At 39.3% G+C, this 27,617-nt stretch overlaps 1 protein-coding gene across 6 annotated transcripts in view; it reads left to right on the top strand.

Moving 5' to 3' along the window:
• The window catches only part of Map7d2 (MAP7 domain containing 2), a 124,140-nt gene that overhangs the window by 71,674 nt on the left and 24,849 nt on the right, over window positions 1-27,617 (top strand). For 4 of the 6 annotated variants that reach the window (XM_028873232.1, XM_028873235.1, XM_028873233.1 and 1 more), the window contains exons 4-8: window positions 3,053-3,164; window positions 3,972-4,070; window positions 6,174-6,284; window positions 14,424-14,554; window positions 16,956-17,080. In XM_028873232.1, coding sequence (XP_028729065.1) covers window positions 3,053-3,164; window positions 3,972-4,070; window positions 6,174-6,284; window positions 14,424-14,554; window positions 16,956-17,080 — 578 coding nt within the window. The remainder of the gene's footprint in view (window positions 1-3,052; window positions 3,165-3,971; window positions 4,071-6,173; window positions 6,285-14,423; window positions 14,555-16,955; window positions 17,081-27,617) is intronic. The other 2 variants (XM_028873236.1, XM_028873237.1) reach the window with 2 other exon arrangements.

Raw genomic sequence — 27,617 nt, 5'->3', positions numbered from 1 at the left:
ATTAATTGGATAATTGGGGTGATGGGATGTTTAATATTAGTAGTTCTTTATATGTTCTTGATATTAATCCCCTGTCAGTTGGTATAGTTTGTGAAGATTCTCTCCCATTTTGTAGGCTGTCTCTTCACTCTGATAATTGTTTCCTTTGCTGTGAAGAAAGTTTTCAGTTGATAAGATACCATTTATCATTTCTTGAGATTATTTAGTGAGCTATTGGAGTCCTTTCTGGAAAATCCTTGCCTATACCAAATCTTGACATATTTTTCATTAGGTTTTCCTCTAGAAGTTTCAGTTTTGCATCTTAAGTTGAGATCTTTGATCTATTTTTAACATTTTGTGCAGAGTGAAAACTAGGATCTAGTTTCATTCTTCTATGTGTGAATATCCAATTTTCCCAAATGCTCTACTGGGTTATTAATTCAGGTTGGCCATCTCATTGGTCACTGTTGGTCAGTTTTCCAGATTGGTCTAGTCATCTAATCAGATGTAGAGTCATCCTGAACTAAAGAGATCAAGGGTTTAAATTCCCTTCTTCCCCTCCTTCCTTCTTATAAGCCCACATGGTAGAACATACTGAAGGGACAAGAAAGAATATGCCCTGCCCTTCCCCAACCTCTGTTGGTTACCAGTGATACTCAGGAGAACCACAGCTTAGTAGGCACTGTTCAGTTCTAGTATTTATGAATACTGTTTTTCTAGTGTTCTAAACTTTATTTCCCTTGCTTTCTCATGCTCAACTTTTTGTCTGTAAACAGTTGTTCCAACAGTATGGTCCTACTAGTAGCAGCACCTGAAAAGTAGTTATGAATGTAAATTCTTGGGCTAGGTGTAATTCAGTGGTTGCTTAACATGTACAAGGCCTTGAGTTCTAATCCTCAGTACTTCCAAAAATAAATGTAAGGCATTATCCTCAGATTACCGAGAAAACCTAGGAGTAAATCCCAAATCCTTTGTGGGGTTCTGATGCGTCCACACTGAAGTTTGAAAGCCACTGTTCTAAACTATCTTATTAATCTTCTTTCAAATTCAGATTCATTTAACACTGATTAAAGACTTAACCACCTCAGGTACTAGTTCTAGCCATTAATCTTGTATGACATGGTGATGTAAGTAATATCATCTTCGTTTTATAGGTGAGGAAATTCAAGCCCAGAAATGTAAAATGGTTAGAGGGCTAAAAAGTGGATCACAAATCTACTCAAAGTTCAAAAGAACAAGATTTCAGTGTTGTAATCTGGAGCAGCTCAAAAAATTGAGGATGGTTAGCATGAATAGATTTTCTAAAGCTTGTTTGGGCCTAAGTTTTCCAGGGATATGTCTGGCTTTAGGAGAGCAAGAAGTCCTTTATGATTCTGTCTCTTAGATAGCTGCTCAGTAACAAGGCTGGCTTCAGTGGTCTTTGTTCTGACTGTGTCCCTTAGTAGATTAGTGGCTGTCTTTTTTTTTTTTTTTTTTTTTTTGGTTTGGTTTTTCAAGACAGGGTTTCTCTGTGTAGCTTTGCGCCTTTCCTGGAACTCACTTGGTAGCCCAGGCTGGCCTCGAACTCACAGAGATCCACCTGGCTCTGCCTCCCGCGTGCTGGGATTAAAGGTGTGTGCCACCACCGCCCGGCAATTAGTGGCTGTCTTATGAGGTTCTTCTGACATGTGGAAAATGTACCAAAACTCATCCTGAACTAAATTTATTCTAGGGTGAAGTTTTTAAAACAAATTAGATTGCTAGTTAAATACTTATTGTTAATTTAATGTAATGAAACACTATTTTGTCTCAGTCTCTGGTAGCCATATTTCACTCATTTGGTGGTATAGCTCTGTTCCATCCAAGTTCCAACTTTTATCTGGAAGACCACCAGTGTTCGTCATCAGAACTTCATGGCCAAGATCATTAGGATATGACATCCAAGAAATGCACACTCATGGTTGGAGAGTGCCTGACTCCAAACTGGAACACTGATGCTTAAGTCATGATTACTCAGCTTTTGCTATCCTAAATTAATTTTTCTTGCTTGTTTTTTTAAGCCACAAAAATCATACCTACATATTTGGACCAATAGAGGGTTAGTCTAGTCCCAGAGCACTGCAATGTAATGACCAGCCTTACCTCAGGCTTCTCCAGTAGAGGGAAGGAGAGGAGCTGGTATTTGCTTTGAGGTAGTGGGGGTGCAGAATTAGAACACCTTTGCTTCACTGTCAAGAACAACTTTATGAAAGTAACACTTTGGTTAATATGGGTAATTTGATAAATCCTCCTTTAAGAGAGTAGCCTGGCAACTGTTTTTATTTTCTAGTTAAAAATTACTTAGTTTTTGCCACCACCCCACCTACACACACACACACACACACACACACACACACACACACACACACACACACACACACACACACACACCTAACTGTGTCAAGGCATTGGGTGTTTTATTTTGTAGCCAGAAGTTTCTGTACCCTTGTCAAATCTTGGACTATGCGGTATTACCATAAGATATGAGCAGACAGGTATTACAATGTAGAAAAGAAGCTCAAAGATGAAAACGGGGCTTTATAAAATATGTTTCAAAGTCAAGTCTTCAAAAGCTATATATACAAGGCTGAAAATTCAAATTATACTTCAATTTATGTTTTGTTTTTTCTTCATGTTTTCAATTAGAAAGGCTTACATTTGGTACTGGGACCAAATTTCAGTTCTCTTAACCAAATTTGAGACAGGCTTGAAAGAGTTAATGCTTATTGAGCATTATTCATAAGCAAATCAAGAGCTGGCATAGCAACAGCCTCTCCCCAGGGAGGAGAAGGGAGGAGACAGGACAGGACAGTGTTCACAGTCTGCTGCGGCTGGAGAAGCCAGCACTAGCCTAGCTGTATTGTTTACTCTTCTACTCAGCAAAAGGCACTGGTGTGGTGAAGAGAGCACACATGCCTGGGTTTGGGATGCTGAGTACAGAAAGCCCCATTTCATAACTCGTCCAGAGCACTAAGGCATCAGTGCAGTACAGCTGAGTGGTTGATACTGTTTTCTGTTAATAGTCTATGCTTTTTCCTTTTGGGGATTTGGGCAGGAACGCCTGGAAGCAATGATGCGCCGGTCCCTGGAGCGCACACAGCAGTTAGAGCTGAAGAAGAAGTGTTCCTGGGCAGGATCATCAGCCTCAGGGCCTGGAGGACGTGATGGTGAGTCTAATGCCATCTCTGCATTGCAGGGCCTCTGTGGGGAGATCATGAGCATAACTGGATGTCCGCAGGATTGGAAGATGTTGTGTACAGCTCTACAGGCACCTTTTCCGATGCTTAAACTGCCACGCTTCCTGTGTGTGTATGCATTTCTCATAAAGGGAGCTGCCATTCTTCCTGCTATCAGATAGTTGAAGCATGAATACTGGGCTTTAGGAAAGAGCAAGAGAAAACAAATACAGAGCGTGGTAGATGCACTAAGCACGCAGGTCCACAACTGATCTCATTTCAGGAGAGGGGAATGGCAGGAGACACAGTCACAGCTCTAGATGTGACTGGAAAAGGCACAGCAGTTACTCTCTAAGAAGGGCTGGGCATTTTCCTTCTTCATTATGATTTTTTTTTTGTTGCTCTTTTGATTTCATTTTAAAGCAACTTATTTACATCATTATCCAATTCATAATTATCTTTAAATTTTCAAATGCCTAGATGTATGGATTATTACTAATATCAGGATGACCTATTCCTCTTTGCAGTGTCATAGTATGTCTCAGTGATCTCAGTATTCTGTTATGCAGGAGTTGTGTACTAGCTCTTTGTGAGAGCAGATGTTTAAATTACCATCTATTGACTTTGCCATCTTGTTCTTTTAATCATTTGTCAGTGAATACACCTTTTCTTTTTTCTTTTGAGAAGGCAATAACTAATTTGTTACTTTTCTAATTTCTTTATTAGAAACTAAAGTGCAACAACAAATTGGAACTTTTTCTTTTACCTCTCTTTGCTCTGATTTTTTTTTCTGTGTAGGTGAATCAGAAAATACCCCACCCCTTCCTCTAACTTTAGCAGCCAGCACCCTCCCTTCGGACACAGGGACCACTACAGCTGCTGCCGAGTCCACCAACGGTATACCCGAGCATCACCATACCATAGTGTTTTGTGATAACCGTTCTGATCACCCTCCTCCATCACTGTGTCTGTCTCAAGTACTTTCACAATTGAGTTCTTAGTCTGACCTGCCATGACTTTTTCTCTAGAGCTGTGAACAACATGCCCATATGTTTTTGTTCTTAGAGCTGCATGCCTTGTATCTTAGTGTCCTGGAGACATTTCATCCTCAGCTCATTAACTTCTGCCTTAAAAAATTCTCATCAGCATTTGACTTTTGTGCATTTAGACTTTTAACAGTCTCATTGATCATCTTGTTTTAGGTATCAAGTAGCAAGACATTTCATTGCTTCTGGTGAAATCCCAGAAATCACACAGATTTCTAAATAGAATACTTGGACTTGGTTAATGTGATGGATTTCTGGAGAAGTGTTTGAGAGCTAGTGGTAGGAAATTTATCAGTATTAACATGGAGAATCCACATAATTGGACAACTTGGCTTTGTGCCTAACTCCATCTCACTGTCTAAAAGGCTCTCTTTCACAAACAAACATGGAAAATTCTTATGTGTAGATTAAGAGCAAAACTTAGTTTCTATTTAGTCATGACATTAAAATTCCTATACATTTGAATGATAAACTAAAAATGAGAAATAGAAGGGATGTGATATTAACCAGCAATATAGAGAGTCATATTAATTGTAGGAATTTTGGCTTTCCTCTGACACAGAATATCCTTATTGGTAGTTCTAAGTATCCCAGACTTTGCTTTATGGGTTGAGATTTGGTCTTCCCGCATGGAAAGGTGAGAATAGAGTATTACTACCTAAGGCTAGTAAAAAGGTGAGGTGAGTGACTCAGACATACAATTTATGGGAATGGCAAAAATATCAAGATGAGATAATATTTTAATGCTGTATTTTAAAAAATTAAACCACAGAACAATCTATGTTAAACAAAATAACAAATTGCTTCCCACTTTCCCTCTCTCCTCCTCCCCTGTTTCCCCAGGGAACCCATGGTGTTACCTATGCTAAGCAAACACTCCACCACTGAGCAACATCCCTGACCCAAATATGAATTTCTAGATACTCATGCTCTGCCAAGCCATATCAGAGCCTGAGGCAAAGGAGGAAAAGTGTACAGTTATATACACGGTTTATAATTTCTAGTGTTTGCTTATTTTTCCAGAAAGATAAAGTAATTAAAATATAAAGAGTGAGAGTGTTGAAATGTAAAACATCATTTCAAGAATAAGTATTGTTTATGTATCCTCAATTAAAATATATATATTTTGATTTTAGCTTAATTAAAATGATTTAAGATTGCCCCTTGGTCAGCAGAAATTGCCCCTTGGTCAGCCATGTACAAGGAATTCTCTCATCTGAAAACAAGTTAAATTTTGAAAATTGTAGGAGTTAGCTTCCTCAACAGCAACACATGCATAGTTTTACTTTGGCCTTGGGTTCAGACATAGCTTCACAGGCACTGTCACTACTTTTCTGTTGGTTGTAATGATCTATTTAGAAGCCAGTCTAAACCAATGACTGGAATATGAGAACCAAATCTGGGGTCAGATGTTGAAATCCTTGCTATACTGTTAAAGCATTTGCAGAAGAGCCAGTCAGCAACTGCTGGAGTTAGTGCTGCTTTAAACACAGCTCCTTTGTTACAAAGGACATTCTTTTTCCTGAGCCTCAAATAGCCTTCAGGAACAGTTTTGTTCCAGCCCATAGGGTTTTAGCCAAGGTGCTAGATATTTCTAGGAACAGTTGTCCCTGAGTCTAGATTAGTTTTGTTTTTGTTTGATGCGGTTATATTTAAAAGTCTTTGGACACAAGAAAACACTAGGTGGAATTAGTATCGTTTTGGTATTAGTATCATTCAGTGTCTGAGTAAGCTTGAACATTTAAATTAAAGAGAAGAGCACAGTGAAGAAATTGCAAACCAGTGGTTGCTGTAGCCTGGACATTTCCAGATTAAGATAATGGAAGCCATGTGCTGTGCTGCAGTGGAGCACCACTGGATGTGTGTGGATGAGGACAGGAAGGACACTTTTGAGATTTGATTTCACAGGCTACAGTGATATGAAAATCAATGTCTTTAATGCATTTCTCTGCAGCATGTGACAAACTTTCAACATCAACCATGAATTTGCCAAAGCAGACGGAGCCTCCTATGAGTAAACGCCTGTCTTCATCCACCGTGGCAATATCTTATTCCCCAGACCGAGGCAAGTGAATAGGTAGACCTTGTCTCTCCAGTTTGCTTCTTTCTGGTGTGAATGTCTTAAAAGTGCCCTTTGTGAAAGCTTCCTCTCCAGCCTTCTGTAAATAATACCACTGTCCTAACCTCTAGGGTCTGGCTAACAGGACTTTGAAAAGTGGTATTGTTCCATAGGGAAGGTCATTATTGATCGATAGGAATTGATAATCTCCCAATCTGCAAGAACCTATTTCACAGAGCAAAGAGGAGGGTTTTTTAGTTTGTTTTTAAAGCACCTGCTGGATCAATGATGTAATATAATTGATTAGCTAGAAAAAGCAGAATTGATTAGTTAAAGTTATCTGGGGGACTTGATAACATGGAAAAAAATGGGACTCTGAAGTCATTCATGGTTTGTAGGCCTGCCTATTTTATAAATGAAAAAGTACAGAAATAATATGAGGATTTTTTTCATTTCTTTTATATACCAGCCACAGTTTCTCCTCCCTCCTCTCCCATCCTCTCCTCCCATCTTCTGTCTAGCACCATTCAGAAAGGGGCAGGCTTCTCATGGGAATCAACAAAACATGGCACATCAAGTTGAGGGAGGACCAAACTCCTCCCCCTGCTTCAAGGCTGGGTGAGGCAACCCAGCATGAAGAATAGGTTCCAAAAAGCCAGCTCATGCTCCAGGCACAGATCCTGATCTCACTGCTGGGGCCCCACAAACAGACCAAGCTACACAACTGTCACCCACATGTGGAGGGTCTAGGTCAGTCTCATGCAGGCTCCCTAGCTGTTGGTCCAGAGCCTGTGAGTTCCCACTAGTTTGGTTCGGTTATCTCTGTACATTTCCCCATCATGATCTTGATGCACTTGCTCATAGAATCCCTCTTCTCTCTTTTACTGGATTCCTGGAGCTTGGCCTGGTGCCTGGCTGTGGATCCCTGCATCTGCTTCCATCAGTTACTGGATGAAGGCTCTATAATGACAGTTAGGGTATTCACCAATCTGATTACCAGGGCAGGCCAGTTCAGGCACCCTCTCCACTATTGCTAGTAGTCTAATCTGAGGTCATCCTTGTGGATTCCTGGGAATTTCCCTAGCACCAGGTTTCTCCCTAACCCCATAATAGCTCCCTCTATCAAGATATCTCTTACATTCCTCTTCCCCTCAGTCCACCTCCAACTCGACCAGCCCTATCCCTCATGTTCCCATCGCCCATCCCCTCCATGCCACCCCACCTCCCCAGTTTACCCAGGAGATCTCATCTATTTCCCCTTCCCAGGGAATTCTGTGTGGAGGACTCTTTTTTTAAAAAGGAAAAGCATGAAGGACCTTTCCAGGCAGTGCTTTGATTTGGGAGACTGTGTATATAGAGGGACACATACCATTCTCAGAACCTGAGTAGATGGAACAGCATCTGTGTTCTAAGGAGGCCTGAATTGTTGCCTTTTATTGTACATAGGTTAAAAGAGAGAGGCCTCTTTCTTGTGTAACATGCATATCCTAAAGCCCCGACAAAGGAAAGTCAGGTACTAGAAGACTATTGAGGTTGTCAGGCCATCACCAAGGGATGATCAGTAGGTTTGTGACTTGGAAGAGGACCGTGGGCCTTCTGGCTGTCACTCACTGGCATTGACTTTATCCCTCCATCCAGAGGCGTGTTTTGTGTAGCATAGTCCCCGTAAGTGTCACATGGTGCTGATTTCTGATGCCCATTCATGGTAACCAGTGGAAACATGAAAGGAAGGAAGGCTTTAAAGAGAAAATACTTAGCACTTTTAACTCTATGGCTATTCCTTTAGCAAACATATTCTGTATTTTCTCAAATTCATTTCTTTGCATTGATGAACATGCATAGATAAACATGCTTTATCATGGTTGACAACTAAATTATCTGCTTGTATATTCTAAATTGAAAATTTTTAATCTCCATACCACTTACTAAATAGGTATCCAAACAATATCCATTGTCATATATTATATCCCCAAACCAAAACATTTTAGTTATTATATTTTATTTTATTTTTCCTTTTCATTTTTTGAGTTTTCTGTTGTCATTTTCATGTAGATTTTTTAGGCAGAATCTCATTCAGTTCAGACTGGCCTTGGATTTCTGAGATTACTGCCTCCACTCCCAAATGCTAGGTGTAAATTATCATATCCAGTGGTCACTGAATTTGGGAATTTGGGATCATGAATCCTACCTACTATCTTTCATTAAAGCTGATAATTGGTTGGCTATTACTTTTGTGCAGTTTGTGTAATTTTGCCCTTAAAAAAGTTTAAAACGATAGGGAAGCATTTATTTTTGTAATGTTACAGGATGGCACTTTTCGTTTAAAAAAATGAGTGTTTTAAAATATTTCTTTATATATATTTTAAATATTTAATTTTTTAAATTTTTATTGAAAATAGATTCTTTTCTCATACATTACATCCTGACCATAGTTTCCCTCCTTCCACTCCTTCCAGATCCCTCCAACCTCCCCTCTCCCAGAGAGCCCCTTCTCCTCTGTTTCCTCTTCAGAAAAGAATAGGCCTCCAAGAGAGCCTAAAATGAGGTGTTTTTTGTTTTTGTTGGTACAATCCTTCCTTTTCTAATGTTAAACGTACTTAGTGAGTAACTGGGTCTATATAACTTTTGGAAGGGGGGTCATTAATTCTCTTCAACTAATACACGCCACTGTGCTTATTTTCCTTTTGTTTTGCTTTGTTTTGTTTTTGAGACAGGCTCTTTTTTTTTTTTTTTAGTTTTTCGAGACAGGGTTTCTCTGTGTAGCTTTGCACCTTTCCTGGAACTCACTTGGTAGCCCAGGCTGGCCTCGAACTCACAGAGATCCGCCTGCCTCTGCCTCCCGAGTGCTGGGATTAAAGGCGTGCGCCACCACCGCCCAGCTGAGACAGGCTCTTACTGTGTAGCTCAGGCAAGCATCAAACTCAGGATTCTCCTGCTTCAGTCCCCAAATGCTGGGATTATAGGTGTTTACCATTACATATAGCTAAGGTCACTGTAATAGTGTGTTAATTCTGATGCCACAAGAGAATGAATGAACTCTCCTAAACTCTTAAGTGATGTCTTACTTGTTTGATTTTACTAGGACAAACTCCAACGCCATCCTTTGTTAGAATTATTTTTATTTCCACATTTGTTCTGCCACCAAAATGTTAAATGCTACCCTGTACTATCTTGTTTAAACATTATTTTCTTTTACTTTAATTCTGCTTTTTAAAAATTTAGTTTAATTCCATCCTTCAGCTCATTGCATGTACCTTAGTTCCATGGAAACCTTCCTTGATTAGAGACTGCTGATACCCACACAGGCCTCTTTAGCCAGGAACAGAAGTACATACATGCTCTCTGAGCAAGCAAGTGACTCAGGGAAAAGAGGCCAAGTGGTGAAGTCAAAGAAAATGTCTGAAACCATTTTGATCAGCCTTGGATTTATTCCTGAATTTTTGCATTTTGCTTCCCATTTGCTGGCTTTATGAAATGCTTTCAATGGTTAATAGCATTTTCTGCCTGGCAGTATTTTGCTGTTGCTATTTGTTTTAAAGTTGAATAATATATAGGTGAGTAAATTATCTTATGCCTGGTGGCATGTGAATCAGGTAGAAAATCAACTTGATGGGCTATGGAAGTTAGTAGACTTTTCTTAGGAGATTGCTTGGAAAAGTGGCATATAGACCTTACTCCCTGGAGTGCCACAGCTGGATCTACCATTTATTATTGCTCATATATAAAATGGGAGTTTTTGGTTTTTATTTATTGTAATGAAAGCTATGTATGGTGATGAATGTTTGTAATGCCAGCTATTCAGAGGCCAAAGTTAGGAAGGCCAGATAGGAAGATCATAAGTTCCAGTCTGGGCAACATAGCAAGATCATGTTTCAAAAATTTAATATTAAATTATTATGAGGATTAAATGAGATCATAGTGTAAATAAGATAACACACTGGTTGGCACAGATTAATAACTCAAAAAATGTCTAGAGCTTTGCTGCTTAAAATATGATCCGTGGATCAGCAATGGGAACTTTGTGAAAAGCAGCTCCCTAACCTGCACGTTCAAGTCTGACAAACACTGGCCTTCCTTTACCAAATACAATTAAATCATGATGTCAAGATTTAAGGCAAGCATTTTCTTCATTTGCAGATGAGCAGCACAATGTCCACATAAGGTAGAGTCTGGTCTCCATTCCAAAGATACAGTGTATTTGGTGAAAATTACATCAAAATTACATAGGGTCTATTCTTATTGTTTGTTTGGGGGTGGGGTGGGTGGAGGAAAAAACCTCATGCAGTCCAAGCTGGTCTCAAACTCATGATGTAGCTGAAGCTGGCCTTGAACTCCTGATCCTTCTGCCTCCATCTCCCACATGTTGAGATTGCCAGTATATGTGACTATGTCTGGCTATAAAACCTCTTAAGTGATTTGGCAATTCTGATTTTGGATATAGAGCCAGAAAAATTAAAAACATTAGCAGCATTATTTACAGTAGCCACAAGTAGAAACAACTTGAATAGACAATGAAATGAAGTATGCATGTAGACTATTATTCAGCTTTAAATGGGAAAGGAGTGCTGATAGATGATACCCAATAGATGAAGTTTGAAACTATTCTGAGTAAAAGAAAGCAGCCACAAAAATGCCATAAATTATATGATTCTGCTCATATAAAACATCTGAAATAGATAAATCCATAGAGACAGAAAGTAGATCAATGTTTCACAAGGAGTAGGGGAGGGAAGAAGGTTAATGACTGCTTAATGGGTAAAAGGTTTCATTTGGGAGCCTTAAAAGGACTAGGAGTTGTGGTTATAATTGTGGTTATGATTTTGAATATACTAAAATATCACTGAACTGGACATTTAAAGGGGGAATTATATGGTATGTCGATTCTAACTCAACAACAACCCCTAAATTCTTAGTAGGAAGTACCCTCATTTTGAGAAGGAGAAACATTTCAGGGATCCCTAAGACTAAGCCTAGGTTTGATGATTTGCTCAGAAGATTCAGCATACAGGTATACTCACTTCTTTTATTTATTATGATACAAGGATATGCAAAAACAATCCACAAAGGGGAAAACAACTAGGGACAAAGTCTAGGAAAGACAAGGCACAAGCTTGCAGAGCCTCTCCAGTATAGTCACTCAGGATGTGTTTCCTGGAGTTAAGACAAGAATGAATTGCCAACCAAGGAAGCTTGTTGAAGCTGAGTTTTTACAGGGTTCTGACCATGTAAACTCCTTGCCAAGTATGTATCAAAATTTTATACTCTTGAAGTGAAAGCAGATATTCAGATTGTTTTTTACATACAGTTAAGACACAATAAATCATCTGCTCACCAGCTATTGGTTGGAACATTGACAAAGTCTTAAATTCCCAGGTATTGTTCAGAGACCAACCTTAGGAGCTGGCCTTTCCAAGAACAGTAGTCAAATCTGAGTGCTGTCTTCTGAAGAGTCTACACCCTTGACCCATTGCCATGGTGTCTTTAACCAGTGAGACCCACACAGAAGGATGAGGCAGACCTGTGGCATTGATCTTACTTATAACTTTTAGGTAACCTGGGCTTAGAAGTAGAATAAAATCTCATTAACCTTAGAGGTATGTCTTAGCCAGATTGCTTCCTGTTCCTTCTGAATCTTTTTCACCTGGCCCCAGCACAGCTCTGGCCAGGAAGTTGAAGTTTACCTGACCACCTTCCAGGTCTGAGGCAATGTTATGACATTAAGGGCACATACAAGAAGTGCCATTCTTGAGGGCTCATGGATTCCTATAGAAAACAAGAAGCTTAAGAGCTTCAGGGCACTTGCAACAGGAGATTTATTATCAAAGGACACCCTCAACATGACCTCCCACTGTAGTGCCTCTCACCATGCCCTAGAGTGCTTAGTACAGTGGGATTAATTCATTTCAGTCTGTGATGCCAGAGGGACTTCCTGAGGCCATCAGTCCCAAAGACCCCTTCTGCTGGTGGTACTCTCATCTGCCTGATGAGTGTGGATAGTGTATTAATGTACTGTATTGGAACTATACCGAAATTGGCCCACCAGGACTTCCTCAGTCATGCTGTTACGTGCAGTCTAGACCCAGAAATCCATGCTCATAGTGGCTTACACAGGTGTTATGGGAAGTTTCTTCTGGAAGAGAGAACTTCCAGGAGCAATTCTGGAAAACAAAGATCACAGATATCTTTGACAGCACCCTCCATGTCACTTCAAGCTGGGTGTTGTTTGTACTCTATTCAGCAGTCAAAACTTGATTTCTCGATTATTCACTGCACTTGCATGAGCCTCTTTTAAAAAGGCTAGAACATTTTTATAGATGGGAAAGGAAGAGGAGAAGAAAACAGAGACATTTTTAATTAAAAAACACACACCATGTTTAGGTATTATTCAAAGTAAAATACTAAATTTTCAAAGGACTTAATGTGACTTCCTATCTTTTTTTTTTAGCTTAATCATTTATCCAGTGACCAGTGTAAAAAAATCATTCTCTTTCTTGGGACAGCTACATAGAAGAAATAGTTTATCTTAGGTGTGTGTACTAAGAAAAGGTAGAGTAAGTAGAGTCAGACCTAAAGTCCATTATTAAAAACCACAGCTACTTTAAAAAATCAAACAGAAAACAGCAATGATGCATCTTGACAGCCTTTCCCAGACTGTAGCTTTTACAAGAATATACCCAGGCTCTGCATCAGAATTATAGCTTTGAAGAATGGCTTGGATTTTTTGGCTTGTGCCATCAGAGACCTGTCCCATGGACATTTATATGTAACCGAGGTGGTCCAGCAGTATTCAGGATATTTCACAGTTTAGAGACCAAAAGAAGGGTGTATTTGCGGTAGTCGCTAGTTGAATTTTAAAACTCTTCTGTATATCTCTTCTGGAAGTTGATTCTTTTCGGGGCTTTTCAGTCTATTTTTAGACAAAAAAAATCATAGTAAAAAAAAACAAAACAAAACATCAGTTTGAAACTTGTTCTGATTTCAGTACTCAGTTCCAACCCACCTACTGACGACAAAACCAAGAAAAGGTTCAGTTTTTTCCCATTTCCATTGAAGGAGAAAACTAAAACCACTCCACAATTGTTATTCTTACCTCAGTTTAGGTAGTATGGCCAAAAGTAGCCAAGGAATCCCCCCCTGCCACCGAGGCAACACTCTTGGAGTTTCAGTAGTTATCTTCAAATTTTGTAGGCAGCTTTCACCTCTTACATCTTGGCTGTTATACCATGGTCAACAACTCCACAGCTACACAGGTACCACAAGTTTACTCCTTTTTTCCACCTTTCCCAAACATTATATTTACTTTATTTTTGTGAATTGAAGTCATTGTAGCAATTCCCATCTCTGATGGCAGAGACCCTCAAGAACACCAGTGTTTTGTGATTCATTAGTAGAACTCAAAGGACTCATAGCTCATGACTGATTTACTATAGTAGCAAGATACACAACTAAGTTAGCAAAGGGCAGAGTGTAGGAGAAGTAGAGAGGAAAACAGGTGTAAGTTTCCAAGGCTCTCCTAAGATGGTCACGCAGGATATGCTTCGTATAACAATACACAAAGTGTTGCCAACTGAGGAAGCACTCTAAAGATTCAATGCCTTGAGTTTTTAGTAGGAACTAGTCATGTAGGCACCCTTCACTAAGCAAATACCCAAACTTCACACACTTAGAATGTATTATTTGCACAAACAATTTTTTTTAGCACTCACCAGTGAATGACACAAACCTTCCTAAACTCTAAGCTCCTAGATACTGGCCAAAGTACCATCTTGTAAGCAGACCTGCAAAGACAGTAGTCAGAACTTCTATGTTCTTCCTATAAAGAAATTGAAGCTTAGAAACATTAAGTAGCCTGCCCAAGGTATTCCAGCTATTAGATGGTAGTGAAAAGTCTGCCTAGTTCCAAAGTGCACTTTTAACCCCTCCAATGAACTTGACTCTGGACTCTTAGGAGTTTTGTTTAAGATGAGATCTATTCTGTATAACATAGGAAAAGGATACTTCAAAAATATGGATTACACATTTAACATTTTTATAGAAATATGTTCTTTTCAACCTCTGATTCTTCTGCCTTTTCCATCTGTGTTTCCTGTATTTTCTGGCTGTTACGTTGTAACTCTCTAGTATTCCATGCCTGTCTTCATGTAGCTCTCGGCAGCCCTCTCAAATCTTCATACAAGTCCTCTCCGACCCGGACCACTGAGAGGAAGAAGGGTATACCTACATCTGGCATGGGAGATGCTGGGAAGGGAGCAGTGGCAGGAGCAGAGCCTTCTCAGGTAGGTTTAAATGCCCTCTCTCACTCTTTTCTGTACTATATATAATTTGACAGTATGATTGTTTGTACCCTTGACCTGGGGTCTCTGTTTCTGTCAGTCTCCAGGGACTGTTCAAAGGATACATTTGGTTTAACTTTTTTTTTTTTTTTTTTTGGTTTTTTGAGACAGGGTTTCTCTGTGTAGCCTTACGCCTTTCCTGGATCTTGCTCTGTAGACCAAGCTGGCCTCGAACTCACAGAGATCTGCCTGCCTTGGCCTCCTGAGTGCTGGGATTAAAGGCTCATGCCACCACTGCCTGGCTGGTTTAACTTTTTATCAAACTTTGGAAAATTATCATTTTGTACCTCCCTGAATCTTAATGCCTTGTAGCAGATTCCTAATGATACCGTTGTGATAATACAGCCTTTCTTTCAGAGGACACGAGTCAGAAGGATTGTTGCAGGGGTCCTCTGATTCCTCAAGGCTCCGATTCTGAGTCTTGCCTCTGTATGCAACTAAAACTGAGGTTCTTGGTCAACCTTCACTCACAATAGCCTTTGAATTTTTTTAAATGTCATATGGACACTGTCAGTAAAATGACTGTTAAGCAGGTACCCTCAATTCTGTATATTTATTTAGAATTGTATATGTCATACTTATTTGTGTTATCATTTGCTACATAGCAAAGAACCCTAAACCTTGGCAGATTAAATAAAAACAAATACATCTTCACTCATAGGTTCCCTGGGTCTGAAACTGAGGGTAGCTCAATTGAGAGCTTGGTAGTTTTGGTACAGGGTCTTTCAGGAGGATTTAGTCAGAATGCTGATCAGGGCTTTGTCATCTGAAAGTATGACTGGGCCTCTTGTAAGACATCCATTACAGGGATGCTGGAGGACAGACAACCTCCATTCCTTACTACATAAGCCTCTCCACAAACCTGCTTATAAGTCCCAAATGGCTGACTTCTCCCAGAGCAAACAATCCAATGTTATAAAATAGAAACTGCAATGCCTTTAATCTCCAGTTTCTGAGTTAAGCCTTATGCAGGTCATTAAAACCAGTCACTGAGATTCAATAGGAAGAGAATTGAGCTCTACCCATTGAAGGAAGGAGGAGTATCAATTGCATTATCAGTTGTTGATATATAACAATTTATGTTAAAACTACTATATTACTATTGAACATTTTTAGTTTCATTCATTATTTATCATTTGTAGTCTTGGAAGTCCAGGAACTTACATGTTACATAAATAGTCTACCACTTATCTTATATCTTCAGCTCTGTTGAACACTTTGTAATAACATATTTTTTTCAAATTCATGGTTGTCCTGAGATAGTTAAAAATGGGGAGTATTTATAACTCTTGGATTTTGCTGTAAAATGGATTATTTGTGGAGGAAGGTTGCTGTTGTGGGGACCAAATGAGGACTTGTTACAGAAAAGTGTAGTAAGGAAAGAAGGTGAAGCTCTTTCTTCACGCCAGTCAGTAATGCTCATCTATTTCCTTCTACTAAGAGAAGTAAGGGGAAAAATAGAAATATGTGTTTTGCACTCTGTATTATACCATGTATGCCTCACAGTTTACAACTCAGCATCTTGGACATTAAAATTACCTTCTTCTAGTAAAGGTTTTGTAATAAGTGTATATATTATGTTTATTTGAATTTAATGTTTTAAATTATTTTATTTTGAGATTATAATTACATTATTTCTACCTTCCCTTTCCTCCCTCCAAGCCCTCCCATGTACTTCTCTTTGCTCTCTTTCAAATTAATAGCCTCTTTTTTCATTAGTTGTATATATGTGTATGTATATTTATGTGTGTATGTATGAATGTATATATATATATATATGTGTGTGTGTGTGTGTATATATATTCATATTAATTCCTAAATATATAACCAAGTACAAGAAGCTCTCTTTGGAATTGTTCATCAGGGTTGTCCAAGAGACTCCCAAAACATTATAGACTATTGTTGTTGGCCTTGGTTGCCCACTCCCACCCCACCCCCACCCCCCGGAAGTGGAAGGTAAGTCCCTATTGCTGGAAACACTATGCACTTCAGACTCAGGGCCCAGAGGCCTCTGAGCTAAAAGTATATGTTTTTGTACCCTTTCCAGTTCCTATATGTTTAGGGCCATAATATTGTTATGCTGTTACCTCTTGATAAGATAACAAAGTGTATGGCAGAGGATCTCCATGTTGAGACAAAAAAAAATATTCCAATTTGATGACCTAAATGCAATAATCTCATGGTATCAAAAATCTCTACAAAGATTCATGTCACATGAAGCATTAGACCTTTATATTGATCCCTCTGAAAGAAAACTGTATCACTTCCATCTGAGATAGTTTTTCAACTTGTAGAAGTAGTACCAGTCATGGGCTGTGGCTATCATATTCTTTGTCACCTACAGATGGAGAAAGTCAGGAAGGGACGAGTGACAACTTCTGTTTCCACTGGGGGTCTCGGGTCCCCACTGAGAAGATGCGAGCCTCCTGAAGACATTCCTAAGAAGTCATCTTCTCCTGTGAAATCCAAGTAAGCACATCTGCCCTTGCCAGAACTCTGATGCTTGACAGGCAGTTTAGTTTGATTTGGTATCATCCAACATTGTGGCTTCTGTTCTGCCAATAGCATGACCAGCAAGAAGGGGTGAGCAGGACAAATGCCTGCCTTTCACGTATGTGTCTACACACTTATGTATCTTCTGGATAAATGAGAGACCATTTATAAGTTAGCTGCTTGGTAACATATATAAGATTCATATTTGCCAAAGTGATAAGTTTCTCTTTAGGGCCTTCAATTCCATTTTTCCCCTTCTTTATCTCCCCTGGCATTATCCTTTCTCTTTTGATTGTACCATGTTTATCTCTGGATTGAAGTGACTGCATTGTGCACAGGCACCTGCTTACCATCTCCCTTTCTCTTCATCTTACTGTCTCACTGTCTGTCTCTTGAACAGATTACTGGTGGTTAGCAATTTTGTTTTGGAGACAGAGTCTCATGTAACCAAGGATATCTTTGAACTGATCTTTCTACTTCTGCTTCTACAATGTTGGGATAATAGGTATATGTTACCACACGTAACCCAACATTTTAAAACAAAACACATATTTTTTTATTAGGAATGGATAAACTCAACAAGGACAATATAAATAAACAAATTTATGATCACTGTCCTAAGTTACTAAAAGATTTTACCAATAGTAATTAACAAAAGTGATTCAGCAAATTTCAATGAAATGGTTTAATTGCTAAAGGTGCTTGCTACAAAAGCCTGGCTACCTGAATTTGATCCTTGGAACCCACCTAAAGTGGAAGGAAAAAACAACACAATAGAGTTGTCCACTACACATCACATGCACCATTGTACACATTCCCTCATCATGCACACATACAGTAATAATAAATAAAAAGAGTGATTCAGTAACAACTTAATCTAGAAGTGTAGTAGGAAGATAAAAGTAGTATTAAGAGAGAAGGAACAATGTAGTTTTAATTTGGAAAAATAGGAACTGTTTGTTGTCTTTTGGAGATTTTTGTTGGTGGTGGTAGTGGTGGAGACCAGGTGTCTTCAAGCCCAGGAGGACATAATCCTCCTGCCTCATACTCTTCAGTGGCTGGGATTACAGGTGTCTGCCACCAGGCCCAGTTTACCCAGATGTTTTTCTATGCAGGGTTATATAAGATCATCTTCGTGCAAGTATATAATGTGCTTTGAGCATATGTCCCTCAATGTAACATTTGAAGGGAGAAGGCAGGTCCCAGTTAGAGCCTTGTTAATCTGAAGCTCATTTGCTTTGTATCAGCATTTTATGCTCAGTTAGTGTTCTTCTGCAAAACTGCTTTGAGGATGGGAACGGTCATTATTACTTGTTATACAATAGGTGCTCAGTATGGGTCTGTCTTAGTCCATTAGGACTGCTTGGAACTAGGGATGCTTCACATTTCAGTTACTTAGGTTTGGGGAAACTTGCATAGACTTCATTGGTTAAGTATCCCTGATTTGACCTTTTGAAATCTGAAACTTTTTGAGTAGTGTTATGATGCTCAAAAAGCTTTGGAATATGGAGCATTTCAGATTTCAAAACTTCCTATTAGGAATGATTAACCTGGCAGGCGGTGGTGGCACATGCCTTTAATCCCAAAATTAGGGAGGCAGAGGCAGGCAGATCTCTGTGAGTTCAAGGCCAGCCTGATCTACAGAACGAGTTCTAGGACAGGCTCCAAAGCTACACAGAGAAACCTTGCCTTGGAAAAAAAAGAATGATTAACCTAAAAATAAGCAAAGAAAACAAAACAAAAATAAAACAGAAAAAAAGATTAAAAAAAAAAAGAATGCTTAACTTTTATAAAAGAGTTAAGAGGACTAAAGAGAAACAAGTGTTTCATGGTTTTACCCTTTTTAATAAATTGATTTATTCTCTTGTGCTGATATATTGTGTAATCTAATAAATTTGCCTGAAGTGGCATGAGACTCTTAATCTCAGGGTCATGGGTTCAAGCCCCATGTTGGGTGCAAGATGTAACACAATCCTAAATGGTCTTTTTTATAAAAACCGCCCAGAGACTGATATTGGGGTGAAAGATCAGAGAGGCAAAGGAACAAGCTACCTCTTACTTCTAAGACTCCTCAGCCTGAAAAGCTTTCCTCAGCGGAAAGACTTTAGTTCCTGTGTCCTCACGCCTTATATACCTTTCTCCACCCACCCATATCATTTCCTGTCTCAACTTTCCTAGTGCTGCAATTAAAGTATGTGACTCCCAAGTATTGGGATTAAAGGTGTGTGCCATCACTGCCTGGCTCTGTTTCTCTCCTAGACTGAGTCAATCTCATATAATCCAGGGTGGCTTTGAATTTACAGAGATCCAGACAGATCTTTGCCTTCCAAGTGCTAGGATTAAAGGTGTGTGCCACCACTGCCTGGCTTCTATGTTTAGTATAGTGACTTTTTCTATTCTCTGATCTTTAGGCAAATTTATTAGGGTACACAATATATCACCACATTCTCTTATATATTGCATCCTAACTACAGTTTCCCCTCCCTTTCCTCCTCCCAGTTCCCATACACACACCTTCCCTTTCCCCAGATCTACTACTCCTTTTCCCTTCAGAAAAGAGCAGGTCTCCCAAGGATGTCAACCAAATACGCATGGCATAATAAGTTATAATGAGACTAGGCACATCCCTATATTAAGGCTGGGTGAGGCAACCCAGTAGGAGGAAAAGGGTCCCAAAAGCAGGCAAAAGATTCGGAGACAACCCCTGGTCCCACTGTTAGGAGTCCCATAAGCATAACCATACCATAAAAGCAGAGGACCTAAGTCAGACATATACAGGTTCCCTGATTGTTGGTTCAGTCTCTATGAGCACTACTTAGTTGATTCTGTAGGCCATGTTCTCCTGGTATCCTTGACCCCTCTGGATCTTACAGTCCTTCCTCTGCCTCTTCTGTGGGATTCCCCAAGTTCCCTGAACCTAATATTTGGCTGTAGGTTCTTGTATCTGCTCCCAGCAGTTGCTGGATGAAGTCTCACTGATGACAATTAGGCTAGGCTCTGGTCAATGAATATAGCAGAATATCATTAGGAATCATTTCATTGATTTTTTTTTTGCCAGTTGTGTTTGGTTCTATTCTAGGTATTGGGCCATCTAGTCTCTAGTTCCTGGCCATCCAGGCAGTGTTAGGCATGGGCTCCCTCTCATGGTGTGGGCCTCAAGTTGTACCAGTCATTGGTTGGCCATTCCCATAAGTTCTGTGCCACCTTTAAACAAGCACATCTTGCAGGCAGGACAAATTGTAGGTCAAGGGTTTTATGGCTTGGTTGGTGACCCAGTCCCACTGCTGGAAGCCTTGCTTGGTTAGAGGAGATGACCAGTTCAGGCTCCCTATCTCCCATTGGTAAGAGTCTTAGCTAGGGTCACCCTTATAGATTCCATGGAGTTTCTATTGCAATAGGTTTCTCACCCAGAAATGCCCCAGTACTGAAAAGCTAGATGTTTTGGTGGCATACAGCTATAATCATAGTATTTGGATGGCTGAGACAGAAGGATCACATAAATTCTAGGCTAGCCTGAGCTAGCATAGGCTACATATTGAAACCCCTCTCCCTAAATAAATAAAAATAAAATGCCCAGAAAGATAGGTTCCCACTTGGTGAAAATTAGTGGATGGATTACAGTGGTTATGGACTGATCTAGAGAATCATGGGAGTTTAAATTATTTAAGAAAATTCAGCCAAACTATACAGTAATGTAAAACATTGATCACAATTGCCCACAACCACATGGGTGGATCTCAGAAATGTTATAATGAGTGGGAAAAGCAAGGTATGAATGCCAATAATAGATTCCATTTATTTTTAGTTTCCAGATATACTACCTAAATGTTCTTTAAAATTAAATATGGTAAAGTGAATTTTTTATGAAAATAAGAACAAGGCAGACATGAAATCCAGGATGTTACTGGCCTCTTTGAATGAGGGAAGAAGGGGATCAGACAAGGGAGGACCACACAGGAGTTTTCAACATAATGATACTATCTGTCTTCTGGATTAGATGGTGGATGTTTAAACATTTATTGTTTCATTCTTTATACCTTAACATATCTTGTAAACTTTATTTTATATATTCAATATTGAAGAAAGACAAGAAAAAGGAACTTGATATTAAAAACAATGTCACACATAAGTAAACTCCATTTATTTTTGACATTTTATCCCTGCATACTAGAAATGTGGCTCTTAATTTTTAAACAGTTTTCTTTTTTGTTTTGTCCAAGACAGGGTTTCACTGTGTATCCTTGACTGTCCTGGATCTCGCTCTGTAGCCCAGGCTGGCCTCAAACTCACAGAGATCCACCTGCCTCTGCCTCCCGAGTGCTGAGATTAAAGGCGTGTGCCACCACCACTTGGCAACAGTTTTTAAAGATTATTTATGTGTAAGAGTGTTTTGCCCACATATATGTTTGTGTACCAGAATGTGGCTGGTATCCATGAAGGCTAGATTCCCATGGAACTGGATTAAAGAAGATTGTGAGCCACCATGTAGATGCTGGGAATTGAACCCCAGGTCCTCTGGAAAAGCAGCCAGTGCTCTTAACCACTGGGCCATTTCTCCAGTCCATGATGTAACTTTAAAAAACACTAAAAATGATGTAGGGGGTGTATAGTTAACCCTTTTGAATTCTGGTCCCAAAGCTCAGGCTAATGTGACCTCCTAAACTCTGACAGTACAGTGTTCTCCTTGATCTCAGGTAAATTAAGCCACAGTTAGATGGTTATGCATATTACTAGCATTACTCTTTTAAGTTGTTTCTTTTCATTGAATTGTCAGGTACTCCTATGAGTTCTAGAACATTTAACTTCAGCTACACTCTGAAAATAGTATATGGAACATATCTGAAATCTAGACAGAAGAAATCAAGTGTGGCCTAAGTGTATTTCCGTAGCCTGTTTGTTTCTGAGTCTTAATATAATATACTACTTACGCTTCCAGTTGTTCTGTGTAAAATATTCTAAGTTGGCTTTTGGTCATTATGATAGTGATATGGACTGTCTTTATTTCTTTAGGTTCTTAGCATGATACTGTCTTTAGGTCCATTCATATTGCTTAAGGTCAGAAATACTTCACATGATAAGAGTTACTCAAGCTTTTGCAATATTTCCATAGACTTTAACTGTTGGGTATCTATGATCTAAAAATCTGAAATCTAAAACTTTTTGAGTGATGACATGAAGCTCGAAAAGTTTTGGGTTTTTTGAGAATTTCAAATTTCAGGATTTTAGATTAGAGATAACCATTATTAACTGAAATGTCTAAGGAAAAGCAGTGTTTAAGATGTCCTCTATTGTTAGTGTGATACTATTCCCCAAAACCTAGTGGCCTAAAAGAATGATTTATTATTGATTCTCTTAGTTCTGTGACTTGATGGGAGGTTCTCTATGGCTCTAATGTGCAGTTGCCTTGTGGGTTGACTTACTGTGACTGGGTGGTTTTCACCTGAGATCTTCTGTTATTTATGCTTTAGTATCAGCTGGAGATGAGCATCCCTAGTGTTCAGTGACAAAAGCCAGTCTGTGGCTGGTACTTGACAACTGGAGTGGTTAACAAGATGTTTACATCTAGTTTCTCCATATGACTTAGACCCCAACAGCATGCTGGCTAGATTTGAGAGTTGATGGCCCTCAAAGTGAGCATCTCCCAAGGCAGGATGTGGAAACTGCAAACATTTAAGGATTATGCCCAGGATCATTACAACATTACTTCTCTCCTGCCAAATAACTGGCAAAATCAGTCAAGTGACAGTCCAGATTCAATGGGTTAGAGAAACTTATAAGATCATTTGTCATGTGAGGTAAAATTGCAACTACCTTTGGAAAATAAACTATGTCCAAGATAGCTGCTTCTAGAAGTAGCTCATAGTGGAGGTCAGTTTCCAATCAAACATTTAGTTTAATTTACCTTGTCCTTCATTTGAAACAAAATAGTCCATATGATGGGGAATTAAGGTAGGTATGATGGATAATATTATCAACTTATTATGATCTAGAATCACCTAGGAGATAAAAACTCTGGGTATGTTTGTGAGGTAGTTTCTAGACTGTTCATTGAGGTAGGAAGACACACCCTAAATGTGGACAACACTATTCCATGGGCTGGTAAGCAGAAAGCAAGTGGAGCATCAGTGTTCATTATTGCTTCTTGACTACAGATACAGTGTGACCAGCTGCCTAATGTGTCTGCCATCATGTCAAACTGTTAACCAAAATAAACAAAGCCATGAGTCTTCTTTCCTTAAATTGCTTTTTTTAAAAAAAAATTTCAAGACAGGCTTTCTCTGTTTAGTCCTTGCTGACTGTCATAGAACTTACTTTGTAGCCCAGGCTGGCCTTGAACTCAGAGATCCGCCTGGCTCTGCCTCCTGAGTGCTGGGATTAAAGGTGTGCACCACCTCCCAGCTAAGTTGCTTTCGTTAGGTATTTTGTCACAACAAGAAGAAAATAACTAGTACAATATGTATTTTGGACGGGTCAAGATAAACATCTCATTGCTCTAAATCACATGCTCCTGTAAACCCAAGAATGTTGCATTGCTTCTATCTAGGTACCATTTCCATAGACATCTCTGGCAGATGCATGGTGCAGCTATCCCCTCCCACAGATAAGTGACTACTAGGCACTAGGGCTTCCTGTGTCGGGAATCAGCTGCTGTTTGCCATCACCATTGTTTTTACTAGACTTTTACATTCTTATCTGAACTTTTTCCTGTAAAGGATAATTGAAAACATCAAGTGATATCTGGTCCTGCAGGTACACATATTTATATACTTATCCAGTCCATAATACTATATGTTTAAGTCTCAACAAAGGATCACTTGAATTTGGACCAATTTTTAAGCCTTTCTTTTTCAACCTTTTCAACTTTAAAAAAACTACAAGAACTCTTTCACCCACATTTGTTTCACCATTCTCATTCCCTCTGTCAGTAGACACATACCAATTTCTCCCAGAACTATTAAAAGTATGTTTCTGATGATATGTCCTGAAAGAACAAAGACATTCTTTTATATTACTATGATGTTTGGTCTTCCTTGTCAACTTGATTGGATTTGGAGTCAACTAGGAGACATTCCTCTGGGCTTGTCTTTGAGGGAGTCTCTAAAGAGTTTAACTGAGGAGAGGAAACCCACCCTGAATATGACTGGCACCATCACATAACCTGGGCTTTCAGATTGAATTTTAAAAAAAAAGAAAGAAAAGGGAGAATATGAGCAGAAGCATTTCTCTCTTTTTGATTCTCATCTGGATGAAGTGTGACTGTCTCCATCTTCCACTCATGCTGCCATACTTTCTGTGCCACGGTAGGCTGCAGTCCCTCAAACTATAAGCCAAAATAAACTTTTTCACAAGTACTTTCGTTGGATATTTTGTTGCAGCAACACCAAAAGTAATTAATACACATACTCACAGTACATAAAAACTAGAAAATTTAACTTTGATTTACTTAATTTATAGTATGTATGTAGTTTTGGTCAATTGTCTTAATAAGGTCCTTTATAATGTTATTACCCCCTAGCCCAGGATGTAGTCTGCAAAAGAGTACCACAATGCATTTGATAATTTAATTACCTTAGTCTCCTTTATTTTGTTATTTACTACTTATTTATTTTTGTGTGTGTTTGATAGGGTTATATATATCCCAGGCCAGCCTTGAACCCACTGGGTAACTGAGAATGGCTTTGAATTCCTGGTCATCTTGCCTCCACTTCCCAAATTCTAGGATTGTACATATGTGCCACCATACCTCACTCTTTTGTCTCTTTAACTTGTAACCGTTCCTTAGTCTTACTTTTTTTCATGATCTTGACATATAAGCTAGTTCATTTGAGGGATGGCCTTTGATTTAGGTTGGTTTGGTGTTTACTTGAGGTTAGATTCAGGTCACAAATTTGGATAGAAGCTCCATGGCAGGGGTTTTGAGTCCTTGTTAGTATCTCATACTATGGTGTCAGTCTGTAGGGTAAGGTAATGTACATAGGTTTTCTTTTTTGTTGTTGTTTTTGGTTTTGGTTTTTGAGACACAAACCAGCTATAGGTTTTATTTTCTCTCTGGAGAATAATAAATTTCAAACTGTTGGCTGAGTTGTACTGACTCCATCACAGAACCCTCTCTCCTAGCCAGTGTGTAGACTGTGTTCACCATACTTGGTATCAAATCAAATCGAAGAAAAATAGAAAAACCAGATTTCAGGATGTGGGGCAGGGGTGGGAAGGATTACTTTTGGGTCCCACTCTGCAGTTCATTCATGTTCAGAAGTGTGAAATTGTCTCCAGAGAGTTATTCTTGCCATTGCACTTATTTTTTGCATCATTTAAACATATATTCCACAGCATAAATGAATGTAACACATCTTCAGCTAATTCCACAATATTTCCCCCTTTTTTAAATAAAAATGAAAGGTTTTACCTTTTATAGCAGGAATCTTAAAAGTTCTTATTAATAAAATCAAACCCGGGGCCAGTTATTGGGGTCGATGCTGGTAGATCAGAGAGACAGAACAAGCCACAGCTATCTCACCTCTCCAGATCCTCAGCTGGTCTTTTTCCTCCGACTGGAAGCTTCTGTGTCCTCATCCCAAATGGCTCTCAGCTGATTGCTGCTAGAAGCCTGAATGCTTAACCAGCCACATGCTTAACCAGCCAAATGCCTAACCAGGCCAAAATCTTCTAGTTTCTCATCCTCACGCCTTATATATCTTTTTTTTTTTCTACCACCACTCCCTGGGATTAAAGGCTGGCTTTCTGGGATTAAAGGCGTGTGTCACCATGCTTGGCTATTTCCAATGTGGCCTTGAACTCACAGAGATCCAGAGGGATTTCTATCTCTGGAATGCTAGGATTAAAGGTGTGAGTGCCACCATTTTCTAGCCTTTGTATCTAGTGGCTGTCTGTTCTCTGACCCCAGATAAATTTATTAGAATACACAATACCACCACAACCTTTAACATAGTAAAACTATATACAATAAGAACAGTTATCAAGAATTACATTCACAATGTCCAGTCCATTTGTGTCTGGCAAATTTAGAGAAAATACTCCATTATCTATCCTATCTTGGTGAGTCCAAAGTTTTATATATAATCTACTTTCTATCATAACTAAGGAAAACTACAACTCTAATTATTTAGTCTTTAACTCTATCAAAGACCCCAGAAGGACATAATATTACCTAGCAGAAACATATGGCTGCATGGACAGTCACTCAAAGTTCCTCTGCAACTTGGGGCATCCATCTTACCTTGATTGAGAGTTTTGCTGAGTATAATAGTCTGGGTTGGCATCCATGGTCTCTTAGTGTCTGCATAACGTCTGTCCAGGACCTTCTGGCTTTTAAGAGTTTCCGTTGAGAATTCAGGTGTTAATTTTTATGGGTCTGCCTTTATATGTTACTTGGCCTTTTTCCTTTGCAGCTCTTAATATTTTTTCTTTATTCTGTATGTTTAGTGTTTTGATCATTATGTGGCAATGGGACTTTTTTTGGATTCAGTCTATTTGGTGTTCTGTAACCTTCTTGTATCTTTATAGGCATTTCCTTCTTTAGGTGGGGAAAGTTTTCCTTTATGATTTTGTTGAATATATTTTCTGTGCCTTTGAGTTGGTATTCTTCTCCTTCTTCTATTCCTATTATTCTTAGGTTTGGTCTTTTCATGGTGTCCCAAATTTCCTGGACATTTTGGGTCATGACTTTGTTGGCTTTAGTGTTTTCTTTGACTGAAGAACCTATTTCCTCTACCGTATCTTCAATGCCAGATATCCTCTCTTCCATCTCTTGCATTCTGTTGGTTATGCGTGCATCTGTGTTTCCTGTTTGTTTACTCAGATTTTCCACCTCCAGCATTCCCTCAGTTTGTGTCTTCTTTATTGTCTCGATTTCAGTTTTCAAATCTTGAACTTAGTCCAGTCGGGTGCTGGCAGGCTCTGTCTCAGGGAACAGTTGCAGTCTTGGAGGGTGGGTGGGATTTGGGAGAGGTGGGGCTTGGCATACAGGGTCTGATAGGGGATGATGGTAGTCTGACCTGTCTGCAGGAGGTCTGTCTGCCAACTGGCCTGAAACTGGAACTGCAATGGTCGGTGGTAGAGGGGCACAGGGTTGTGCCCCTGGGCCCAAAGCCTAGGGGCTGGGGTGTTCAGGTATGAGGATACAGACTCACCTCTTAGTCCAGTCAGGTGCTGGCAGGCTCTGTCTCAGGGAACAGTTGCAGTCTTGGAGAGAACTGGTTTTCTTATAAAAAAAAAAAAACAAAAAAACAAAAAACTGTGGTTAATAGCAATTTCCTGCCTACTTCACTAACAATTTGGCTCTGAATAAATAGGTGTAGAGATACTTCAAAATAAAGCTCTATAAAAAGCATGATGGCTTCTTCCAATTAAGTTATGTTTAATTTCTTTCCTCAGCTAAGATAGCTATTTCCAGGAACTAGAAAAAAATAGCATTACCAGGCTTCCTTTGGCTTGCAGTACTGTAAGTCAGCTTGGCTAGAGAACCATGGAACCTGCCAGACCAGCTGTGACT

Source organism: Peromyscus leucopus, chromosome X (assembly GCF_004664715.2).
Source record: "Peromyscus leucopus breed LL Stock chromosome X, UCI_PerLeu_2.1, whole genome shotgun sequence".
NCBI lineage: Eukaryota > Metazoa > Chordata > Mammalia > Rodentia > Cricetidae > Peromyscus > Peromyscus leucopus.
The sequence above is the reverse complement of the archived record's forward strand: the minus strand, read 5'-3'. Positions and strand labels throughout refer to the sequence as shown.